The sequence below is a fragment of the Aquila chrysaetos genome, chromosome 3 (assembly GCF_900496995.4).
Source record: "Aquila chrysaetos chrysaetos chromosome 3, bAquChr1.4, whole genome shotgun sequence".
Lineage (NCBI taxonomy): Eukaryota > Metazoa > Chordata > Aves > Accipitriformes > Accipitridae > Aquila > Aquila chrysaetos.
In genome coordinates this window covers 73,379,314-73,405,230 of record NC_044006.1, presented here as the reverse complement: position 1 = coordinate 73,405,230, position 25,917 = coordinate 73,379,314, and the positions used below count along the sequence as shown (strand labels likewise).

General features: G+C 47.6%; 1 protein-coding gene across 3 annotated transcripts in view; it reads right to left on the bottom strand.

Moving 5' to 3' along the window:
• Positions 1-7,106: 7,106 nt before the first annotated feature.
• The window catches only part of XIRP1 (xin actin binding repeat containing 1), a 34,427-nt gene continuing 15,616 nt past the window's right edge, over positions 7,107-25,917 (bottom strand). For 2 of the 3 annotated variants that reach the window (XM_041122172.1, XM_030010151.2), the window contains 3 exons: positions 18,592-18,752; positions 17,228-17,281; positions 7,107-15,594 (listed from right to left, as the gene is read on the bottom strand). In XM_041122172.1, coding sequence (XP_040978106.1) covers positions 7,909-15,594; positions 17,228-17,281; positions 18,592-18,752 — 7,901 coding nt within the window. In that variant the 3' untranslated portion in view covers positions 7,107-7,908. Of the gene's footprint in view, positions 15,595-17,227; positions 17,282-18,591; positions 18,753-23,282; positions 23,354-25,917 lie in introns of those variants that run through there. The other variant, XM_030010152.2, reaches the window with a different exon arrangement.

Below are 25,917 nucleotides of genomic sequence, written 5' to 3'. Positions count from 1 at the left end.
GGATGCAGTCCCCTGTGCCCCCCAGGTACCTCCAGTTGGTGGGTTTAGTGCTTTGACGTGTGGTGTGGTAGACAGCAAGTGAGCCACGAGGCAGGGGTTTCACAGGCTCCAGGACTAGAGGGGAGGAGGCAGAGGCACGTCCTTTCTTCAACTGGGCTTTGCCCTGCTGGATTGCAGCCACTCGCTGGGACACCTTGCCCCCTCGCTTCCCTTTGGGCACGTCCCCATCCCCAATCTTGTCACTGTCTTTCTGTTCTCCGGTCTTGGGCCAGGAACTCGCTTGCTTTCTTTCCTTGGTATAGGTGACACCAGGTAAGAAGCTTCCCTTCTCCACTGCTGCCTCCTCCGCTGATTTTCCCTCCTGACCCCTGAGCATCCTCCTGCCTGCAGCCTGGTAGGTTTGCAGGTTCAGCGTGGGCTTTTCCCAGGAACACGATCCCTTTCCAGCTTTTCCATCTACAGCCAACAAGGCTGTTTCTGAAGGCGGCCAGCATGTTCTGAGCTTGTTCCCTAAGAGGACAGACCTGTTGTTCAGCTCTTGCCTGTGCTCAGTCAGCCGCAAGCTGCACCGTGCATCGAAGGGTGTGAGTTTCTCTCTTGTTTCAGTCTTCTTTTTGGCCCTGTTAGACCAGTCCTGGGGCTGTGGTCCTTTGCCTACCATCGTGACTTGCTGAACCTGCTGGTCTCCTAGCCAGTGCTCCAGTCTTTCTGTCTCACTTCTGCTTTTAGCTCCAGCCATCTGCTTGTAGTGGACTTGGCAGTAAAACACCCCATGGAGGGCAGCATAGTTTTGCAAGCTGGAAAACACACGTTGGCATAGCTGTTAGTAGCTGTGTGGGAGGGAAGGATTAACAGTAGCACTGATGGACAGGTTTTCAGCAAAATTGTTCTTCAGTGGAAACTGTTGGGGAAGGGAGGGGGTTTGAAGAATGAAACCTTTCAAAAGTAGTGTCATTTTTTTGAGGATATGTTTGATATTTCTTTCAAAAACCAAAAAGTGAAAAATTAAACATTTCCTTGCAGTACCTCTGGGAGCTGTAGTCCAGCTTATGTGCAATCCCTTCCTCATTTATGGGCCGGGCTTCATACCAGCACTTCATCTCTCCCCCTGTATGCACAGCATGGACCATATGGGTAAAACTGCACAGGGCTCCCATAATACAACAACTGCATGGTGGGAGAAAGTCTCTGTACAGCTGGGGGGCCAAGAGGATGGCAAGCAGCCTCGCAGAAAAAGACTGGGGTGTCTCGGTGACTGACAAGCTGAAAACAAGCCAGCAGTGTGCCCTTGTGATAAAGAAGCCAACTACATCCTAGGTTGCATTAGCAAGATCCCAGCCAACTCATCAAGAGAAGTGACTGTTCCTCTGCATTTGGCACTTGTAGGACCATGTGTGGAGTACTTTGTCCAGTTTTGGGCTCCTCAGTGCAAGAAAGCCGTTGACATACTGGAAGGAGTCCAGCAAAGGGCAGGGGCCTGGAACATGTGTCATCTGAGGAGAAGCTGAGAGCTGAGTTAGCTAGGTCTTATAAGGAGAAGGTTAAGAGGGAGGAACTTATAGCTGTGTGTGTCTATTTTATGGGAGGTTATAGAGAAGACAGGGCTGGAGTGCTCTTGGAGGTGGGCAGTGACAAGATGAGAGGCAATGGGAACAAGTTGTAACATGGGAATTTGGGATGAGATATAAGTAAAAACCTTTTCACTGGTGGTCAAATCTTGAAAGAGGGGTCCCACCCATGAGGCTGTGGAATCTCCATCCTTGGAGCCATTCAAACCTGACTCCATGAACATGTGACGCACTCAAATGATTCCTCCAATTAAATTCTATATCATCATTCCCAAATTGTAAATATTTCTTGTATTTTCAGCTCACGCTTGCACCACCATGCAGGTTCTTGACCCACAGATGTCTACAAGCTTGAGGTGAGCAGTCTTCAGACTCTAGTGATGGAGAGGCAGATTGCATCAGGGAAACTGTCTACCCTTTCTCATTTCCTGAAGCCTGCCCTCTTGGAATTACCCTTGGACTATTGTGATGGAAACTACTTGGACATTCCTTAAAAATAAATGCACCTGGGTCCTACCACTCACCTCAGCTTCTTTCCACAGACCTGGCAGCAGAAACACGAGCGGTGCACACAGACTTTGTCAGTGACCACCCGCTCCATGGCGTAGACAGGCTGCAGGCATGAGGCACACACTTCTTTCAACATGGGCTGAAGAAGAAGGAGAAACTGAAGTTAAATAACTCTGAATCATGACCACTTGGAAATGCAGCTGCAAGCTAATTTGCTGGATCCTCTGCTTGTGTTGGATTTTCTTGTTGATGTTCTTTTGGAGATCTGTTGTGAGAATTCAGATTCCTGTCTGACTCAATTTACTTGTCATCTTGGATAGGTCAGCATTAATTTTCAGTCAGGACAGAATGACAAGACACCTTTGAAGCCCTGATGAGAGAATTTATTTATTTGATTAGAGCAAATGATTCACTCAGTTGAATCATTTAAAAGGCTTGAGTGAGGTAAGAAACGTTGTTCAGAGGCTCTGACTCAAAAACTCTGGTCAGGCAGCTCCTGAAATCACTGATATCATGTGGCTGCTCACACAGATCACATAGTCCAAACCCTAAAAAGGAAGCACATCGCAGCATTAAAGCTTCCACAGCTCCATAAACCTGGCGGTTTACTCTGTGGACTGTATTTTTATGCCGTGACCTGATTCCCCAAACACCACTTTATGTGAAGAGCCCAGAGAATCTCTCTGGAAAGCATTGCCAACACCAGCTATTTTATTAGTGGAAAGAGGATGGGAATAAAGAATCTTGGACATCAGCCTAGCTGCTGAAATAGCTCCAGGTTGTCTTCACGGTCAAGTAATCCAGAGGATGCTGGTGGCAATTCGGATATCTCTGTGCACTCTTTTTCACTGTGGTGCAAAGCAGAGGCTCAGCTTCCCTGGTGAGTCCATCTGCAAGTCAGGTCTGTCCAAAGCTCCCAAAGAAGCACAGCTGAGCCTAACCTAACTCTGACTGACCAGGTCAGTGCTCTGAGTACTGATACTCCCTCACATGAGGGCATCTCTGCCTCTTTGTTTAGGGGTAATTTGCCACAGTTTGATTCGATAGAGTTTTGCTGGTGCTCTCTGATCCCGTTCAATATGAGGTCACCCTGGTTTGCAGCGTTGTCAGCTCAGAGAAAAGGCAACTTTACTTTCTGCTCTTATGTGGAGTGGGCTGATGGCCAGATTTTAGCTTTGACCAGAGGAAACAGGTTGCCCAGAGAAGTTGTGGATGCCCCATCCCTGGAATTGTTCAAGGCCAGGTTGGATGGGGCTTTGGGCAACGTGGTCTAGTGGAAGGTGTCCCTGCCCATGCCAGGGGGTTGGGATTAGGTGATCTTTAAGGTCCCTTCCAACCCAAACCATTCTGTGATTCTATGATTCTGATTCTATGAAACATGAAAGGTGTTTCTGTATCTCAAGAGATGAGTTGACAAGGGAACAAGAACCCTGTCTTTTATTTGCAACAGACACCAATCTTTTTTTAATTACCTTCATTTTGGCTGAACATACCAGTAGGGTTAGGTCATCTTTGTTTTGCTATGACAACACTTAGAAGAAGAGTTTAACATCTTTGGGTTTCTTCCCTCTCTCTAGAGGGAGGTATACAAACAAACCCCCTGTCTTTCCTTCAGTCTCCAATGATCTCAGCATACCTCTGCTATTCCAGTCCTCTACAGAGAGAAGACCGTAGTTCTGTAAGTGTCTACATATGTAATGAGTGTCTAAACTCCCAGTGTACTCAGTGGAGGTCCGGTTAAGGGAATCTAGAAGGTGATGCATCTATCCTAAAACAGGCCCACATAGTTGGACGAAATCAGTCAGTTAGGCAAGATTAATTTCACCAATGTGACTACAGAACTGTGCTGATGCCAATGGGAGGGCAGTGCTGGTGAAGGTGAAGCAGAAATATGTTTTTGTGCAAAGATAAGGTAGGTCCTTCAAGTGGAAAATGGTAGCAGAAACAAGGTGGAAAGTGATGCCATGTTAGTGGGTCTCTCCAAGAGAAATTGAAGCTCTGCACCTTTGGCATGGATGTCATTTCACTGGAGGAAATGAACAGGCTATTTGGCAAAGAACAGTGAGTGGTGATGGGCAGCTGCACGAACACAGCATCATCTGTGACGATGGAACAAAGTGCCAGTCCTGGCGATAATAAATCTCAGTCAATGGATCAACTTTGCTGTATTTGGCAGTACAGATCTCAGTTACTTCTAGATACTCTGCCAGGCATTTCCTCTGACAGTGACAAGCTCTCATACAGCACGAAGGTGTGTGTCCTGGCAGAGAAAAGAGTAATGGTTGACATGTCTCTGTTGCATAACAAAAAAATGCTTTCCTTTATTCATCCCAAGGAAGGAAGCAGAGCTGTTTAGCAAACAAACAAGATCTCTCTACTCTTAGATGGGAATGAGTGCATGTACTCCTGGAGTGTGTTTCCAAAGTGGGATAATCTTTTATAGGTCTCTTTCACCAGGGGATTTATTTTAAGTGCTCACAGTCTGATGCATGGCAAATACTCTTGCTCTTCAGAGGTATTTTTATCAGCCCCAGGAATAAGCCTTCCTAATGGTTTGGAAGATAGAGAGGTGATTAGCAGCAATTGAATGGCACTGTGGGCAAGGAAATTATCTTAAGTCTTCTGTGAAAAGCAGTTACAGAGTGTTCCTAGAAGGCACTTCTAGCACACTGCTGATTACTGCCATGCTGAAAGTTGCAGCTGGCTTATGGCTTATCAGTTGTTGCCTTTTTTTCTGTAGGTGAATTAAAATCTTTATAGTAGGAGGGGTCAGCCTGAACATGCCTGTGTTATTGACAGGTGAAGAAGATGGTGACCACAAAGCTTTCTAACTTAAGACTGAGTATCCTCAGGGAGACCAGTGGCTGAAATGGAGCTGGGAAGGGTAGTACTTGATGTAGGCACTTCAAATGTGGCATATTTCATGTCTACTGCTGCAAGAGAACCAGATCTGTAGCTGAATTTTTCCTTTGACCACTCAAGGAGGTACAGTTAAGACAAGGCCATCTGTCCTCTGTCCACTGGCCCAGGAAATTCTTCCAGCCATTTTGCTCTTGAAAATATCTACCTAGCACCATGTAAGAATGTAGCGACCCACTAGGGCAAAGAATGGTGAACAATGTCATGTCTTGTATCCAAAGATCGCAGAAAAACTATGACAACTCATTTGGGATTTGAAAGTTTGTATGTGCTCTGCTGGTTTATTATTGCAAAGTCTGAGGATATGAGCTGATCCGTCAGCTTGTATTTGAGTTTCAGATCTTTGCATTTGTTTTTTTCTCCAGCTCTTTCAGTGCTTCAAGGAGCCATGTATGGTCCTGAAATAATGCAGCATCTGTCCCCTCATGACATTTCAGTTCCTGGCTGATGGAAATACCATGAAAGAAACACATCTCAAATGATCTTAGCCTCATAAATGGCTCATTGAGACATTTAGAAATCCTGTAAAACCAGAAACACAAACAATAAGATCAGTATTTTTAAGCACTGGCAGTGCAGGATATTTGGGTTTATTTGAGTTCCTGTGGAATAATTTTCATTGCCCAAGCAACCTGTTTGCAACTTACTAAAACTGCTCTGCAGCTGTCCTTAAAAAGAAATGAAACAAACATGTGTTACGGGCATCCTGAAACAAGCTAAGATGAGAAACAATCAAGGATAAGAAAGCAGTGTTGGAAAAATTTTGAAGAGCAGCTCCAAATTACTAATTCTCCCCTGTTTCTACAATTGGTCCTACTAAAACAATTGGGAAGGTCTAAGCAGTTATTTTTTCTGATTCTGTGAAACCAGAGAACCATACACTCAGTTTATGATGATCTGTTCTTCTACCTCAACCTTCGGTGTACTCTTTGGTGGAACTGATAATTATATTCTTTTGGCATACCTAACTTTCAAATTTATGGGGTCCTAGAGGCAAACCAAAGAGCTCTGGGTATGTGCCTGCTTTTCTGGGGGTTGAAACAGAACTTCTACTTGGTCTGCAACACCTTGAACAAGGTACTGCATGATATGAGACATTATTTGCTGTTTAAAAACCTAGCTATGGACTCAGGTATGTGAAGTGGTAGACGCTGAAACAGTCCCTTCCTCCCCAGTGTCCTGCTCTTCAGTCATCAATGTGAGCTCTTTTCCCTCGGAGGAAAAAAAAGACAACATTAACCACAATATCTTACTGAAACATGGTGGTTTTTTGAATAAGGTTACTGTCCCCTTCTGCAGAAAAGTAAACTGAGAGATGAAGTGGCTTGCCATAGACCAGCCAGAAGGTCTACGGTCAGACTCAGGGGTCAGTAGCCAGGCAGTAGGACACAGCTCCCTGAGAAGCCATCCAGTCACTCTGTAGGCTCCTCGCCTTCTCCCACATTTGGAGCAAACCCCGTGTTTGCTCGCCTCATTCCCAAACTGAGGCCAACCTGTGATGTGAGGTTGAGGCACAGCGCTGAGCAATGGCTGGTTCATCGACTGTCCCTCCTTGTAAGGCTTATGGAGGCACAAAACCTCTGCTGCCTTCTCACATGGAGGAAATGGGTACAGGCAAGTGTTCAGACCTTTCTTGGCGTACACATCCTACCCAGTCTCCACACACCTGCACAGGGTCCTGGATTGGGTGGTGCATATCATCCTGGACTCAACTCAGTTTTCAGACAAGAGTATGAATGCTGCTTGCCGCAGGGCCGTTAATCTGCCCACGTTGTAAAGAAGATGTAGACTAAATCCCTCCAGTGATTTAGAATGCTCTCAATATGTGATTCAACTAATTCATTGAGGGATGCTTTCTAGGTACTTTGAAAGGAACCAAGCACTTAACAAAAGAAACTCAACCACACAAAAGTATTTTTAGAGGTAATGTTTACCTTTAGAACGCAGCAATAGAAGTTAAAAAAAAAAAAAAGCCACAAAATATCTAAAATCTTGAGTTGAGAATGTACAAAACAAAGTCATAATAAAAAGAAAATTGCTTTACAAAGTCTCAAAATGAATTTAAACAGTAAACATGTATGAAAGCATGGAAAATCTAAAATAAGGTTTTTGTATGTATTGAATAATAAATTACAATTCAAAAAATAAAGAAAGGAAAGCAGTAACCATTCTGACTCAAGTAGAGAATCTTTCATAGCATCTTTCTTTGGGGGAATGGCACTGATAATCGCTGTAGGTCTTGGCTTGACAATTTTCAGTAGCATTGAGTACTTTCCAGGAACTGAAAAATAAACTGATAAATACCTCCCCCAACCCCAACAATGACAGCAATTTGAGATTTTTTTTTTTCCTTTTCTTTTGTTAATTGCTAAGAGAAAACCTATCCAACTCACCCATCAATATGAGCATGTGTGTATATGTGTGTATATGTGTGTTTAGGATGCCCTTCTTGGAAAGTCTATATTAAAATTAGAAAAAGAAGCTAGCGTAAAGGTGTTCGTCAATGACCAGATTGGTTTGTTCTTTAATTGATCCTACCTATCCTTTCTTCTGCATTTGTTCAGAGAAGCCTGATACAACCGCCCCCTGCCACTTCCCCAACACTCTAGGGGGAAGAAGCTACCCTAAGTTGCCCATGGATGGATTTTTCCCTTGTGCTTCTAACAGTGTCAGGGCTCTGGGTTGTGGTGCAGCACCAAGTCTGTTGGGTTGGCCAGGTGAGGGCTGTTCTCCTCCAGTGTCAAGGCAGACTGCATTTGTCTTGTCTGTACGCAAACACCAAGACGATGACCCTGAGAAGTCCTTAGGGTGTAGATGAATCCCTGTATGTAACGTGGATAAACCAGGAGATTTTTTTATTGTGGACTTTCTTTTTTATCTTATACAGTTCTCTCTTGCTCCCCAGAATCTCCTATTTCTTTGGCTTGGAGTTGCCAAAGGTGACAAAGACCACTCCCGGCTCCTGAAAACTGCCGTTGGTGTGGAAGTCTTCGCCTGGGCTCTTCAAGTACCTCCGAAACACAGGTGAGGCAGACACCTCATATTGGGGATGAGAGGCCACATTGCATGTGGAAGATGTTTGTGTCTCAGATTGCTTGGTGACTGTGGTGGACGAAGTGATGATTTTGTTTCCAAACTGGTCCATTTCCTCGTACTGCTCCATGACAGTCCGGGTGGCTCCATAGAGCTTGGACCCATCGGGCCCTGTCTGCAGCTCCAAGATGCTTTTCTGCCTCCGTGGATTTTGCGGGCTGGGGACATTCAGGGAGCAGTAGTCCGAAAAGCCGCCTTTCATCCCACAGTGGCAGCTGCCTTTGGAGGTGTCCAAAGGGCACCTCTCTTTCTCACTGATCGGATGGTTGGCATTGCCAAGGGTGTGCTGTTTCATTGAGCTCAGCCCAACTTTTGTTTGGACGGGCTCTGGTCTCTTCTCAAAGGGGGTCATGTCATGCCCAGTAGACCCTGCTGATGGATGGTTAAAGGAGCTAAAGCTGTCCTTCGCAAAAGCATCCCTTTTTCCTGCAGTGTCAGGACAGTCTGGTGAAGGGATGTCCCAGGGGGAATGTGCTGTCCTGGGTGATTCTGCTGGTTTTCTGGCAGCAGACTCGATGGAGATGTAAGAAGGTGAGGAGGGAGAGCTGACACGAGATTGAATGAGGTGAGGGACCTCGAGCTCTGCCTTTGTTACCTCGGTCTTTTCTGCCACCTTTGTACCTTCCGCAGATGCTGCTTCCCCTGTCTCCAGTGTGATTCCTTCCTGCTTGGCTTTGCTTGAGACAATACTGATTTTACGGATATTGCTGCTGCTCACAGAGCTTTGGGTGTTCCCCAGAGACTCCTTGAACAGCCCTGAAAGCCCATCGATGTCTGACTCGGACTTGAGACTAGAGACAGAATAAAGAGCTTTCTTGATGGCCTCCTCGATGTCCAGGAGCCGGGCAAGTGTCTGCTCCTTCAGGTGGATAATCTCAGCACTTGCTCGTTCCAGGTCCCCAAAAACCAGGTCCACTGAGGAGACACTGTCGGTGTCCCCCTTTGCCAGTGTCTCAGCCCTGTCCTGTTGCTTGGCCTGGTGGGCCTTCTGACGAACAACCCAGTCAGGGACCTTCTCAAAAAAGCTCTTCAGAGCTTTCACGTCCACTTTGCTTGTCTCCTCCTCAAACTCCCTCACTCGAGTCAAGATCTCTTGCAGCTCCTCCTGTCTCCTGAGGTTCTCAAAGATCTCCATAGCCTCCTTGACATTGCCTTTCATGATCTCCTCTTTGTGTACTGAAAGCCTCTTCCGACGCTCATCTTCTGTTTCTCTCTTGTTTTTTTCTCTCATAACAACTGCTGGCTTCTCCTGGGCAGGTGTCTCTGCCCTCCCATCAGGACATTGCCCACTACTCCCCTGCTGTTGCTCCTCAAAGGAGTTCATTGGCTGCTGATGGAAGGACATTGAATGACACATTTGCCTCCTCTCATTCACCTGCTGCACGACTCTCTGACTGTCCCACGATCCATAAGAATTAGACACACTTTCCCTTTCCACCTTGGATGAGGCATTTTGTGCAATGTCATCTCCTCTCTTTGGAGGAGTGGTGTGGCCCACAGGGGGGGTGCTTGGCTCAGTCTGTCCTGACACGTGAAGTGTCTGAGCTCTACCAGGGCAGGTTGGATGTGATACTGAAGAGCACCCGTTCTCATCTTGGCACAGCTCTATATGCCTCTGAACCACCTCACCTGGGCATCGCCTTGGAGCTACTGCTTTCCCGTTCATCATTCCATGCTCGACTTCAAAACTAACCACTCCATTTTTTATTGGCTTTGAAGTCTTAGCACTCTCTGGTTCCACCTTTCCTTGTCCTAATTTGCTAGCCTTATACCGTTCCTCTGCCATTTGAAGAGGGGTTTTGGCAGTCTTTTTTGGCAGCTTTCTGTCAGGGCTCGTACCCTGAACTGTGACAGGTTTGTTCACAGATGTCTCCGAAGTGCAGCATTTTGCCTGAACCTCCCCATGGCCTGATTGTTCACGTACTTCCACGCAGTTTAATCCCAGCTCTGTGGGGGGAAGCTTTGGCTTGCTGATCTCCCTCAGGCCTGAAGGTTTTGGAGGGATGGGTGGAGGGATGGGTTTGGTTGATCTGCTTGTGCTGTTATTTGCAGAGGCAGAATGTGCCTCGTGTAAAAGGTGCTCAGGTTTTGGAGGGGGAACAGGTTTTTTCCGGGGTGGGGCAGTAATTTCTGGTTTTGGAGGCGTCCTGGGCTTCTCTGCAGGACTCTGATCACTGGCTTTGCAGGACAGAGAAGGGAGGGCAAGAAGAGGGGTCTGGAGTGGTGCAGAACATCCTGGGGCTTCATCTTTGCTGGTTGGTAGTGGAAGGGCACCTTCTCTTGTTGCTTTAGTTGAGGGTGGGCAATGCTCTGCTTTCATCACAGCAACTGAGGGAGGAGGAGGAAAGTCATTATCAGCCTGAGACCCTGAAGCCACTACAGCAGTCTGGTTACTAACGACTGGAGTCTCATTTTTCTTTTTACACACAGAATAGGACTGCCCTGCATTTCTGTATATCATAGCGGCTTTAAAATCCCCTCTGGAGACATTAACGTTAGACTTTTCCAGCGACTGAAGTGTGGCTTTTAAATTACCTCGGACAACATCCTCCTTTTCTACCAGGCGCTGTTCTGTGGCGGCACTTTGCAGTGCTCTGATAGCTGTCTGTACATCCCCTCTGATAATAACATCTCTTTCTTCTTGCACTGATTGCTCTTTGTAATCAGACTCAACAAAAGGGTTTATATAGGTTTTCACGGGTGTGGCAGTATAAAGGCCATCCTTAATGCTAAAATCTCTACTAGGCATGACTTGGCTTTCCTGGCTCAATAGTTGTCCTCCCTGTACTTCCTCTGAAGCACTGACCTTTTTGTGTGATGCTATGCTCTTCTGAGACACGCTTGTGTGGGTCTTGGATGCCTCCTGGACTCTAGTGGTGGTGGTGGTCCTGATGGCAGTGCTGGTGCTCTCCTGTGTGGTGGATGAAGAGTCTTGTTGGCGTACGGTTGACTGAAGGGTCACTGTCCCCTGTGTGCTGGCTGCCTGCTGCCTGCAGGCCGTGTGGACCTCCTCCCTGTTCCTCTGTAGCTTGCTCTGGACGTGGTGTTGAATGTTTTTTGCTTCTGCTGTTGCTAGCCTCAGGCTTTGCATTGCAGCCTGAAGGTCGCTCCCAAGGGCCTTTTCTTCTGGCTGCATCTGGCTGGCTTCCCCAGTCACCAAACTCTGCTGTTTCCCAGCCACTTCTCCCCTCTGAGCCGTCACTTGGGTTGGAAATTTACCTTGTGTCATAGCTTTGGGTTCGTTCAAACTGGCAGTGGTGGCTTCTTCTTTCTCTGCCTTCTTGCTGACATCTGCAACCCTTTGGATTGACTTTGTAGTCACTTTAAGCCCTCCTGACAGAATTTCTTCCTTTCCCATCACTGTGGGCAAGGGCTTCCCAAGACATTGCACAGTTGTGCCTGTCACACCTGCTGCACACACAGCCTCTCTCTCTAATGCACCCTCTTTGCCCATGCTTTCACATGCGAATACCTTTTTTGCTCCCTCCATAGCCCCTGGCTCTGCAATTACTTTCTCTATTTGTTCTTTATTTGGTAAGATATGTATCTTAGCCCCCTGCACAACCTGTGGGGCACTCTCATCTGTTCCCTGCTCTGCTTGGGAAGAGATGAGGGATTGTATCTCCGACTCCTGCTGGAGATTCTTCAGATAGTCTAGATCTCCCTTCTCAATGCAGCTCGCAAAAAGCTGGACATTTCCCTTCTCATTGTCCTCACGCTTAACGGTTGCTGTTGTTTTCTGCTCCTGAGAAGAAGCCAACAGGCTCCCTATCGTTGACTTCACATCCCCCTTGACAACTTTCTGCTGGACAGAATGGAACAGGAGGGAGTAGAGAGTCATCTTCACTGATCCTGACTTTGTCTCTTGTAAGACCATCCCCTTTTTGATGGAAGCGTCTTGACTGAGGAGACCCTGTAAAGCCTTAGCTACATTTCCGCTGAAGTCCTCTTTGCCTTTAACAGCTTCACGCTGGTCCAGTAGCTGCAATGGGCTTACTTTGATCTTGCCCTCTCTGTCCTCCTCCACCAGCACACTCTGTGCTTCCACATTGGTTCTATGCAGAAGCTGCAGCATGATCCTTTGCAAATGGCCTCCCACAATCTCCTCTTTCAGGATCTCTGGAGCACCTGGGCTGCTGAGCTGGTACTTCACCATCTTCACACTCTCCATATCATTGGCTTCGATGAGGATCCCATCGTGCTGAATAGCCTGGCAAGTGCAGAGTGTCTCTAAAGTCTCCTTCATGGTCCTTTCTTTCAGTTCTGTTTCTGTACTACCTTCAGAAGCACTCAATTTATCCAAGGGTGTGCTCTCGAAGAGCCACGTTGTACTTTTCACATCTGCGCGAGGGATCGCTTCTTGGGCCCCAACACTGGTCATCGCCTCTGGGTCCTTAAGGGTGTCCATTGGCTGGGTTTCAAACAACCAGGTGCAGCGTTTTACATCCCCTTTCTGGCTGTCCTCTCTCTGCACCGTACTGATAGATGATCCTCTCTCTGCATCCCCGTACAGGGAGTCCACAGGCTGGTTTTCAAAAAGCCAAGTGGATGTCCTCACATCACCCCGCTGAACATCACTGACACTGACCATCCTCACGTACTTCTTCTGGCCCACTTGCTGGGACTCAAAGAGCTGCTTGTTGGACTGAACATCTCCCTTCTGCACATCATCTACTGTTCTGGGCACAGACGTCTTTCCCCCTGAGAAGGAGTCAAGAGGCTCTGTCTCAAACCTCCACCGGGCAGCCTGGACATCTCCTTTCTTGATGTCCTCTTGGGTGACAGCCCTAATCACAAACACCTCTTCTTCCTTCTTGATCTGATCCAGAGGCTTAGTTTCAAACAACCACCGGGCACCTTTCACATCACCTTTCATGATTTCTTCTTTCTGCACTGAGGTGACCTCATGGTATCCCCCCTCTTTGTCCTGGATAGCATATAAGGGTTGGCTTTCAAAGAGCATTGTGCAGGACTTGACATTAGCTTTGCTCATGGTGTCTTTCTGGATCTTCTGGAGCTCTGTCTCATCCACTATGTCATGGATTTGGTCAAGGGAATAGGTCTCAAATACAAACCTTTTGCCTCCAACATCTCCCCCCTTGATATCCTTCTCTGGAGGGATTTCCTGGATGCCCTCAGAGCTATCCTTCAGGGTGTCCATGGGGTAGTTCTCAAAGAGCCAAGTGAACTTGTGCACAGATCCGGCTTCAATTGTCCCATCATCCTTCTGGGATGTTGGTTTGGTGGCTGTATCCAAGGGCTTAGCTTCAAAGAACTCCTTCACTCTGGACACTTCCCCAGACTGTATCTCCACACGACTGGAGTACCGCATGTTTTTTTTGCGGTCAGCTTCACCGACAACACTGCTACCCAAGGGTTCAGTCTCAAATAGGTGCCGGACAGTTTTGACGTCAACTCCCTGTAATTCCTCCTGACTGTATGCCTTACTGATTTGTAAATACTGCTCCTCCTGGCCTTTCAGGGAGTCCAGGGGCTGGGTCTCAAACATCCATGTGTATGACTTCACATCAGCTTGGGGCACACCACCATCCTCCTCCTGCTTCTTTTCAGCCTTCTCGTACAGGGTGTGGATGGGCTGGGTCTCAAAAAGCCACCTGCAGGTCTTCACATCCCCCCGCTGGGAGATCTCCCGCTTCACCGAGGGATGCTCCTCACCTTGCATGGCTCGGTGATGAATGACATCCATGGGCTGAGTTTCAAAGAGCCACTTGGCTGTTCTGACATCACCGGCCACCACCTCTTGTTTTGTGATCCCCCGTATTATATCCACTTTCTTGGTGCTTTCATCAAACTGGTCCAGGGGCCTGGTTTCAAACATCCATTTGTAGTTCTTGACATCACCACTGATGATTTGCTCTCTGCTTACAGAGGTGACTTCATGGAAATTGCCAAAGCTATCCTTGATGGCATACAGAGGTGTTGTCTCAAACAGGATTTGGTTGGCTTTGACGTTGCCAGCTGGAATCTTCTCCTCTTCTTTGGTGATGGGCTCAGCATCAGCCTGCTTAATGCTGTCTAAGGGGAGAGTCTCAAACAGGGTCTTGAAAGACTTCACATCCCCTTTCACTACCTCTTCCATGTTGGTGGCTGGAATTTCTTCCTCAAATGCCTTGGAGATGCTGCCAAGGGGACAGGTCTCAAAGACGTGTTTTCTTTGCTTCACATCGCCCTTCTCCTCTGCTGAAAGCTCTACTTTCTTTAAACGCCCCACCTCAAAATTGTCTTTCAGGGTTTCCATTGGCTGGGTTTCGAATAGCCAGAGTGTAGATTTCACATCACCTCCAATGACTTGTTCTTTGGCTACAACACTTTCTGATGCTTCTCCTTTCAGAGAGTCAAGAGTCTGGGTCTCAAAGAGCATTCGCTGCTTACTGACATCTGCCCCTGTGACAAAATCCGTTGAAGCCTTGAAATCCTGTTCTTCAACTGTGATTTCTCTGATGGCATCCAGAGGCTGAGTTTCAAATATCCACCTTGCTCCACTGACATCTGGCCTTCCAATTTCTTCCAGCGAAATCCCACGGATTATTTGCACTTTGGAAGTGTCCTTGTTGATGGTATCCAGGGGCTGAGTCTCAAACAGCCAGCGAGCCGTTCTGACTGCATTGCTCTGAATTTCTTCTCGGCAGACAGACTTGATTTCATGGATGTTCCCAGTTTTGTCTCTGATGGCACAGAGGGGCTCTGTTTGGAAGAGCCTGACAGTCTTTTTAACATCGCCTTTTAGCTCCTGGATTTCTGACTTGAGTTGTAGGATGCTTTTCTCCTCCACTGAACAGCAGCGTCCTATAGCATCCAGGGACTGCGCTTCAAAGAGCTGTCTGGCACCTTTCACATCACCTCCCTGGACAGGCTCCTTGAGAACCGCCTCCTGCACTTCAGTTTCATCCGAATACAGTTTGTTTAATGAGTCTAGTGGCTGCGTTTCGAACAGCCATCGGGCAGTATGCACATCCCCTCTGGCAAGGTCTGTTTCTGATACCTTGGCTGAAGTTGACAGATTGTCCCCGTTGATTGACTGGCTTTCAAACTTCAGGGAAGTACTTTTCACATCCCCACCGGGAATGATCTCTTCTTCTGCCAGCTTCTTTGTGGCTTGATGGTCCCCGATGGAGTCAAGTGCCCAGTTCTCAAAAATCCAGCGCATGGACTGAACCTCCCCTGGAAGAACTTTGTCCAGGTTCACAGATGCCTGGGCATTGGGATCTTCAGTATTAAGCATTTCTGCCAGGTCCTCCGTCACAGCTTCTTCCAAGTTCTTCCTGAGCTCAGGATGCATGTGTCTGTAGAGCCTCTTTAGCTCGTTCACTTGACGCTGCTGGTAGAACTTGGAGAAGGCTTGCTTTGGAGGAGGCACAGGGAGTGGGTTGAGATCCTGGCTCCCCGGAGCGATGACCTGGACTGAGCCAAGGGCGGGAGGGGGAGGTAAGTCGTCTTCCATTTTCTTGATGGCAACTTTAGATGATTGCTGAGCTTCTGACATCTTTAGGGAAACAGTTTTAAACGTCAGCGTCATCTCTTACCCTCCAACCCCATGGCTGTTAATAGTGAGAACGGCAAAGGAAAAAGCCAGCCAACAAGGGAAATCCATGCACCTACTAAGCTCCATACCTTTGGTTCAGTAGCACACAGCACTCCAAAGCATCACACCACTGCACGCGCTCCAGGCTCGGTGTTAGCTCCGGTGCCACAGCAACGCACTCTAAAGCAAGGTCTCTAATCCAGGCATGTATGGTGGTTAGTCTACAGTCTCCAGGATTAAGTTCAGCTACAGCTCGACAGAGATACCTGCTTTGGGCTGTCAGCAAGAGGGAGTGATCACAAGAATAAGATGAAGAAGGCTGTCTTTCTTAGAGTAGTGAGCTAAAAGTTAACTTCCCTCCCTGCTCCCAAGTGTCCAGGGCAGTGTGAGGACCTGCAGAGAGCCCGGGAACATAGGCTATGGGTGCAGGAGAAAGCCAAAGAGCTATTGGTGAAGAGGTCCCAAGAAGAAAATGGGGAGAGGGAACCAAAGTGTCTAACTGAGCTGATGAGGACAGCCTATTTTTGGGTAGTGAGCTAGCATGATGGGCTTTTGTTAGCACCATGGGCTGCCCACTGCACAGGAGTGAGAACTTGGGGAAGGGCTTTTGTCTGATTAATGATTTCTTCTGTTGGACTCAGGAGAGTACCCCACGTCATCATTTGCATAAGAATAGATGCACAGTTATACAATTAGAGACTTAAATAAAGCTCTTTTGACTTGCAGACTTGTACAGGCATGAGACTAACTAAGTTTTACAAACTGCTGGAATCAGCAGGCCAAATTCTGTGCTCTGTTAGGAGGAAAAAGCAAGGCTGAAGGACCAGAGGTTGGGGTAATTCCCATAGCTGGGGGCCAGCAAAAGTTAGACCTGTTTAGACTCAGTCAGCCTGAGCTCAACTCAAAATTGGCAGCAGCGTTGGTACAGAAGTGAACAGAGGGTACAGTCGTGACGGGGTGGACTGTGGTTGTTTAGCCTACCTTTGAGCCTCACTTTCTGCATTTTTTTTCCTTAGCTTGGGAAGCCTGGGTGCCGAATGCTGAACTGAATACCTGCAACCTGCACTAGCTTGGCATTTATCCAAAGGGAAGGTAGCCGAGGCCTGTAATCATTATCTAAAAGAGACTGTAATCCTGGTGGCTTTCCTTTCAGTAAACAGATCTGCTGACCCTTGGCATGCCTGTGGAGTTACGTCTGTAGAGTTATGCCTGGAATATTATTAGTTGTTGCTCAAAGCAATGGCGCGCGGTGTTATTTCACTCTGTTACACACAGATTGTTCTGGCTAAAAATAAGTATTGAACATTAGTAAAAAAACCCAAAACACAAGAATACCAAAATCAGCATATTTTACAGCAAGTGTAAAATGCAAATCTTTCACATGAGCCAATGTACTTTGAATGCACTTTTTAAAATAAGTTTTTTTTTGGATCTGTGAAGAACTTCTGAACATGGGGAAGGGCAACCAAGCAGCTGATAGCTATATTCAGTATGAAAGCGCTCCTTGCTGCCTTGTGCGGGTATTTAAATCACACTCCACCACAGTCCACAAATATTTGGTTAGATAATGGTGCTTATCTTTAACATTTCTTACCTTGCTTTTTTTCTGTCTGTGGGCAAAGTGAGTGGAGTTGTCCTTCACAGTACTCTGGAAAAGACAGGAGAAGAAATGACATCAAACTGCATAGGAAGACACATTATCTGTGTGTGTGTGTGTGTATATATATATATATATATATATATATATATATATCAGCTACAGAGACCTGAAAACCATTACAGGTGAGGGTTTTTTTTGGTTCACTGGCAGTTCTGTACAGCTGGGAAAAACAATCTTATTCCAGGTTGATCAAAAATATTTGTTTCTAAAAGTCTCAGTCAACAAACAAAACCCTAAACATATTTGTTTAGAGTTGGGGAAAAACCAAAACGAGCACTGATTTCTCCAAAGTTTGATTTAGCCTATATTTTTGTTTCTACTTCAATATTTTTAAAATAAAACTGATCTACGTTTGTAATTGCATTATGGATTGTGTAATGCATTGTTCCGAAATGGCTTTTTTTTTTTTTTTCCTTAGACTTCTAACCAGTTGTGATTTTCCAATTACAGTCTCCACTCATTTATTTTCAACTGGGACTGCTTTAGTTTGGACTCTGCCAGTACAGATCCCTGACACACACTTGAGAGACTGCATCTCTGGACAGGGACCCTGCAAAAGACTGAGAGTGGGAGGGAGCATGAACATGCCTGCAGGAAAGGTCCAGATGTGAAATCACATCCCGTGTTACTCCTGGATCACCAGTGGAGCTGGGGAAAGGGGAAAAATATAGCTCAGTGCTTCATAAACCTTATAACCTGAATTATCCTATGACCCGATGATCAGCCCGGAGTGGGTGATTAAATCCCTGGATCCCAGACCAAGGGCTATAAACAGAGGAACAGAGGGAGGCTGCACTGTAAAGTTATGCCTGTGTGTGATATATATGGACATATATATATATGCGTGTGTGTTGGAACGGGTATAGCATGGAGATGTATGTGTTGCTGTGTGCTGAATATTTCTTCCATGGATGTGAGTGTGTAAATATGTATGTGCAAATAAGGTGGAAATCTTACGTAAGAATAAAAATTTCTATGGGCTAGTGGATGTAGACGTGTGTGTGTGTTTGGTATGTGCGTGCATGTGTGAATATAATGTGTATATGTGTATGAGTGTGTATGTATATGCAGCTTATACATCATATACATACCTATCAGCACCTCTGATAACATTTATTCAATATTTGCAAATGACAAAGGGAAGCTGGTCATGTTTGGAAAACCAAATGCTGTCTTTCTCCGGATTTATGAAACCAGACATGTTCTCTCTCACCCTCTTACAGCCACTTGCTGGGACAGGACATAGTTTGGATGCCGCTGGTGATTTGCGAGGGGGAGGACGGCGGCGCGATGCTTACCGGCTGTGCGGGGCTGCCGGCGTGAGCAGCAGCAGCAGCTGTCTGGGAGAGATAGAGAGCCGACAGCTCCTTCACGGAGGGCGCAGAGGACCTCCCTCGTCCTTGGTGAGGTATGTGGCTAGCGTCGTCTGATATGGCTAAAAATGACCGCGTCCTCTCATCTGAAACAGGGACAGACGTGTGCGGTGAGCTATGCGCCAAAGACGCGAGGGCACGGCCAGCCTGGAGCGCGAGCATCGCTTACCGAGGGCTCTGCCAGGCGCCTCCGCCATCCGCACACCGATTCCCCTGGCAGCCCCCGCCCCGGTCCCCCAAAACTTATCATCATGCCCTTTTGGTTCAGGGAGAAAACATGGACATTTCCACCTCTTTCATGGCTGAAACGGACTTTGAGCCCGGATGAGAGTAACACATCGGGCAGTGACCTGATGCCACCGTCCTGCCGGTGGGGCACAGAGCCTGCACCCATTCCTGCATCCTTGGGCAAGGCCGTCACCAAACACGAGCGAGTAGGAGGACGTGAAGGAGCTACGCATGTTCAGCTTGAACCAATTCCCACTTTTTTTTGCTCCGTGGCTGCACCGCTCTCCTGTCGCTGTGCCTCACAAGCAGTTACATCTATTTGTCTTCACCTCTGCCCTGGGAGCCTGTTTCAGGGAACGGAGAGATGAAGAGGCTACGAGACTTCCCCAGGGATGCAGCAGGGAGTCTTTGGCAGAGCCAGAGGACCAAACCCTGCTCTTAGTTTAGAGATCTGACATTTTGAGCTGCACCAGCTCCCACGGGGCCCCCACCGGGCCCCATCATGGCATTGCTGAGATATTCGAGATACTCAGCGTTCCTCCTACCTTTGTTCAGATGCCTCCCATGGAGATGACTACAGCTGAGGATGTCCCTCTCTGGTTCATGGAGAAATGGCTGCTCTGGGAGGAGGGGATCTATTAGCCAGACCTCCTGAGGTGTATGTACACAGAGGGGCTGGATGGTTGGAGCGGTCGTGTACTTTCGGATGATGCTCGGGCCATGCTCCCTCATTCCCATCTATTGTACTCCCTCCCCATTGGTCCTCATCCCCCTAAACAGCGGGGGCTTCCCCTCCCTCTGAGGATGAGAGCTGTGTCCATCCCCTGAGAGAGGTTCGTGTCAAAATTAACGGCTCTAATGCAGATGGGTTCAGTTTTCAAAGAAAGAGGCAACTCCAAATTCTAGCTAAGAAATTTCTTTTTTTGCATTACTCTGCTAGGTGTGAGCAGGATGACCATCTCCACTTCCCAACACAGACCTATATAGAGCTTTACACCTATATGGTGCATCTTAGTCCTCCAGGTTAGTCAGAGCTGTAATTTCTCTGTTACCGCTGTAAAAACACGAGAAGGTTCTCCTTTTATCTGCAGACTTGCACTGCTGCATTCGGATTTAGTGCGGTATTTGCAATGCTTTCTGTTTGAACAATGGGCTCTCTCTCCACAAATCCAGCTATTGCACAGCCAGGAAAGGGCTGATGTACTTTTTAATATGTGCACATTAGAAGCACTGCAGCAATTCTAGCATTTTTGTCCTCAAATCTCAGCCCCTAAATCATGAGATTTTGTAAATAACAAACCTAAAGACTCTTTTTCTTTGTTTTCTGCATTTTGAGTTCAGATTTTCAAGTTTTTCCTCTGAAATACTGAAGGAGATTTACTCTGGTTTTATTTTAAAGTGACAACAGCTAATGTTATATACTAACAGGATTCCGGGAGCTGGTGCTTCAAATTAAATACCAGTTCCTACAGGGACAAGCAGGCACCGAAAAGCCACAAAGATAGGAGCAGAGGGTCCCCAGTGAGCTTGTCGGATACTGGCCAGTGTGCTGCTGGAAGGTGCCAAACCCCAAGGTTTCTTTTGTCCTTGGTTCCAGCTGCTCCTGCAGATGTACAGGCATTTTGATGCAGAACTGAGGCTGGATACATGAGGAAGCAGTGGGATGCAATAAAGATTTAGCTGCCCAGTTCTGCCAGAGGTCACTAGGACACCAGGGGAGGAAACAGAAGATATTTCCTTCATGCTTCTTTTGCTAAGTCACCGTGTAAACATGGGACCTCTGTCCTTGATTTCTGCTGTCCAGAGCTTAAACACTGAGTCAAAAGGAATTATCCATCTACAGCCAGTGGAGACAGTGGCACTGCTGGGGCAGATTTGCTGCATCTTAAGATGGGCTGCGAGGTTGCAACCATGTTCTGATTGCATCAGTTTTTCCCCATTCTGCTCAAGAGATCCCAAACTTTGACTAGGTCCCTGGCTTTTTGAGACGAACACCACCCTGGAAATGGGGAGGAGAGGGTCAAGGCATGGCTGAAACACTGTTTTTGCAGGAGCTGGTGCCAATATCTGCTAACACAAACCAGTCTATCTGCTGCAGTGAGCTTCTCCCTTCATTTGGAGGCTCGAGGCACACATATGAAGGGGCCCACTCTGTAAAAATGGAAAGTGAAGTAATTGCCAGCAAAGGTACCTCAGATCTCATGGTCTTTCCATATTATGGCTGTACCCTGTGAGAAGAGCATTGCAGCATGTGCTGAATTATCTGCAGAAAGCTTTGAAGAGGGCTTTGAAAAATCTCGTCTGGGAATCTCTTTCTTTTCTCTTACATTGCTGAATTACCTACTGGAAAGGCAAAAGGGTCCAATCAGTCTGGAAAACAGAAGCTTTCTTCCTTGCAAGGTAATGAGGTTTGGCTAAGCCTCCCAGTAAGAGCAATGGGGAGATCTTGGGAGAGTCAGCCTTGCTAGTTTTAAAGCAGAAAGAAAACCAAGCACAGATTTGCAGCCTTTCTGGTTGGGTGAATGAACACAAGCCCTTGGCAAGGGCATGGCCACGCTGAAAAAACTCCCTTAAAAACTACCTCTAGGAGATGGGAGCACTTCACAGCAAGGCAGGGACCCTGCCTAGGGCTGACACAAGCACTGCTGTGCTTAACCATTTCGGTGCTAAGTGTTTAGCAAAAGCATCCCCATGTCCTAGAGCTGGGCTGGTAAAGTTTAATGGTCTCCTCCCACCTCAGGCTATGGGTATTACCGCCGAGCTGATATAATTTGCATTGGCCCATGGGCCCATGGGTTGAGATGCTGCACAAAGAAGTGCAATGTGCCCCTCCAGCCAAGAACGAATAATGCAGCTGAAGGAAGATTCCCAGTCCATGCAGTGGAAAATAGCACAGCCTTAGTGCTGCCGAGTCCTTCACCTGTTAGCTTGGATGAAAGGCCACAGGGCTTCTGTTTTAATGATGGATGTAATTAGATGTAAGGTTTTTGTTAAAGCCTTCCCCTTATTGCTGCCTTTGTTTTAATTTTTTTTTTTCTTCCCCTTTTTGACATTTTTGCAGTGCACAGGCTATGCACAGCCCTCTGTTTGCTTATCGCTTCTCACAAAACTGCCTGCCGTAGATGGGGGCTGCTCAAACCCTCCGGGCAGACGGCTGGCTCTGCGCTTGTGGAAAGTCTGGTCTCACCACGCAGCTCTGCCTGACGAAACAGGCTGCTGCCACCCTCTAAATTGCTAATTATAGATAAGAGCAAAAGAACAACAGTTCATTCCACTAACGAGAAAGCCGAGCTGTTGCATTCAAGCGGCACCTAGGACATCTGAAGAGTTGTGAGCACGGTGCCGCTGCGCAGCATCCCTTGGGAGGGAGGGGGAAACTTCCCAGCTGGGGATGCTAAAGCAAAGCCAAAGGATGTTATGCAGACTGGACTTAGTTATTTGTTATTTGTTATTTGTTGTGTATGAGATGGAGGGCATGGAAGTCCAGTTCGAGAGCTGTGCTGGGCTCCACGTTTCTGCCTTGCCGAGCAAAAGGGCTCTGCTGGTACGTTCGGCATCCGTCCCAGCGCTGAATGATGCATCCCGCTCGGCGCTGATTGACTAGCACTGACTGCGGCCCCAGGGATTTTAAACCTGATACTTCAAGCATTAAAGCATCCCCTGTGAGCTAAAATAGAAGGAAAGATCTCCTGAGGACCCCCTCCTCCCGTCCCACCCAGCGGCTGGCACCTCGGCCGACAGCGCTGCTGTCTAAGGGAAGGATACGGGGAATGTTCCTCCCCGCTGGGATTTGTCGGCAAAATGTCCTTCGTGCCAGCGTCTGGCGCCGGATGAATCTGCACATTTCATGTGAGGGGCTGCAATGTTAGGACTGTCCATAGGGAGCAGCTGTCGGGGTTTCTTTAGCTCTTCCCTTGCTCCACATATGTGCAGCTCGGGCTCAGTTTACAGCCTCTCTGCCCCATAAGCTGCACCCCAGGTGGGCAGGGAGGGCTGTGGGACCTGGAAACTTGCAATGGGGGAAAAATCATTCCTCACATTCATTTGTACTCACTGATCTTTCTAGACACAAGGGGAAAAGGCAAGGGAATAGGGGGAAAAAAGCTCTTAAATATTCATGTAAAAATTCACTCACTTCCTCTTCAGTTATAGCCCATAAATCACTCAACTGCTCTGTCTCCTGCTGAAGACAATATTGCAGGTCTCTTGAACTGTAATCGTGTTACATCTGACAGCCAGCTCCCGACAAGTGGAAAACAAATCACTAACAAAACCCCTTCCCCTTTCTTCTCCTGAGAAAACCCCATCTCACCAGTAACACAGCAGCTCCGGCTTGCTCGGCTTTCTATTTAAACCACTTTATCCTATAAAGAAACAACGCTACCCACCTGTTGGTGTCCACCACCTCTGCCGCTGGCACTCCTTCGCAGCCTGGCTCCCACCACCAACCCCAGTGAGCTACCGACCGCCTGAGTCACCTATTAAAAAAGGAAGCTGCAAGCTCAGCACCAGTCTCCCGGGTCGCCTGGCCAACCACATGTCATCGGCTTTGCTCCCAAAATCAGCCGCCCTGAGCAAACACAGCTGCTAAGCAAAGCCCTTTGTGTCGCCGTGGGTGCCCCACGGCAGTCCGTGAACCGGGGGGGTTGTGTAACGGGGCCTGAGATCAGTCGGGGGCTTGCACGAGCCGGAGGGAAAGGGATAGCCCACCGGTGCAAATTGTGCTAGGGTCCCGTCCCTCTCCATCGCTCGCCGAAGGGAGCGGTGCTCCGGAGAGCATCCCATCCCAGCCAGCCGAATTCGGCATCCTCCATCACCTGCTCAGTGGCTGCCTGATGTTGCTCCTTTGCAGATCAGCTTTGGGTTTGTCACGACGGCTGCTGGACCTGGCACGTCCTATGCCATGGACCGCAGACGTGTCTCACCCCTTGGCTGTGCCACGGCTTGGGTGCTGCAAGATGTTGGGAGCATCCCACGGTGCAGGACCCAAATCCCGATACTCAAAGGCTAGTGGGAGCAAGGGGACCCGTGTCCTGGAGCTTCTTAGCACCGGGGGAATCGGGGCAGGAAAAGAGCAATTCTTCACATTGTGATAGGGACTCTGTTCTCCAAGGGGATGGAGGTGAACCGACATGGAAATGCTCCTGGGTTTGTGCTGCTCTGGGCTGGCTGTTTCCTGGGAATTTGGGGCCATTTCTTCTATTCCTCCCTGCTTGGGAAGATCGTGGGTTACTCCCAATCGGATGGTCACTACCAGTTCAGTCCCCTGACTCAGGCTGTGTGGCTGGATGTGTGTCCCCATTCCCACCTGCTTGTCCCTAGCGTGCATGTCGGCGACAACTCAGCAACTCACCGTCCCCCTCACGAAGCTGGAAACCTGTCCCCGCGGATGGGGACCTCATTTCTAAGAGCCTCTGTCCCTGGACGTAGGAGCTGCATGTGCTGAATCACACCTACCCCATCCTCCTCCCAGCTTTACGCCCTGGAGAATCAGTCCCCTGACAAAAGGGGCTCCTAAATACCGGCACCGCTCCATGGCTGGGCTGGGGGAATTTGCGCGGATGGGTAAGCACCCATAAAAGCTGGCTGGGAAACCAGTGCTGCTGCTTAATCTGGGAGCCTGGCAGCCCATTGGGGGTGCTCGGTCAGCGGGGAAAGGTTTAAATCTCTGTCCCCAGCCCCTGCGCTGGCGGTCCTGGTCCGTGGGGAAGCTCTGCCAGAGGAGACACACGCCGAAGGTGGTGTGGGAAGCGGGGCAGGCTCCTTGCTGCCCCAGTTTGGAGGCTGCCGAAAAGGTGAGTGGTCCCGGGATGCTGCAGTGAAGGGTGTGCGGGGAAGGGTAGTCCTGAGAGCGTGAGGGTTTGGGGAAGGGAGAGCATCTCTAGCTATTTCTCATTGGCCTCTTGACCCACTCTTGAGGCTTTTAGCGCATTTTAAAATGTCATGTGCTATTTTTTTCCAAAGGAAGGGGAAAAAAGATGGGACAAGGCTACAGCAGGGAGCATCAACGGGATTTTAGGCAGCCTCTAGTAAAGAGTGAGAACCAGTGATGCTCCAAAACATCGTGTTTATCCTTACGGGTACTCCCTCCTGACTCCCGGATCACACTTTGCTCTGTTTGCAAACTGCAGTGTTTTCTCTCATTTTCAGTTCTACAAAGGACCGTGAGGATTTGAAATTCAAGCTTTTTCTTTTTGCCACTGATTGGCCAATTATTTGAGAGAGTGGCAATTGTGAACATGTTTTTTTTTTAAAAGAAGTCATCTGGTTTTTGACTGTTTTGGTCCAAGTTACCTTTTTGTTGTAAGTACCTAGGCTAGGAATCAATCTTTTAAAGTGGAAACTGAGATTTTCACAGGCTCGCCTAACCAACTCAGATGTAAGCACACCACTGATTACAGTTAGATAACTAACAAAAATCATACAAATTAACAACACTTTTTTTCTGCTTCCAAACTTTCATGAATAGAACTTGTCCTTTCAAATAAGTTTGTACAGCATCACGTACAATGGATCCCTGATTTGGAGGTGGGGGGCATCTCTGGTATAGATCATAGATGTAATGACTAACGCATATCAAAAAATATAAATCATTCTCTTTTGAAAAGCTTTAAGAAAGATTTTGCGCCGTCTGCAAGCCATATGTTGCAATCACTTGAGCAGCTCTGGCGCATAGAGCTAATATATGAATTCTGGCGTGGGAAATAGGCTGAAAAGAAAAGCGCCAGAACCAGAGGAAGGTGCTAAACAAATAAGTAAAATAAAATAATGTAATTAAAAAGCAGCTGTGTTGAAGAGGAAATAAGATTTAAAATATCATTTCATGCTTTAGGAATTGTCTACTAAATTATAGTCAATTAACGTTTTGCATGTGTATAAAGTTGCATTTGCAGATCTGAGGGAGTGGGAGGGGATGAAGGAAAAAACAGCAACTGAAGAGTGTCTTGTATCCTGCACTTGAGTTTCAAAATCAGATCTCTACAATTTCCAGCACCTCTAAACTGAAGGTTCATGATCTTTAGT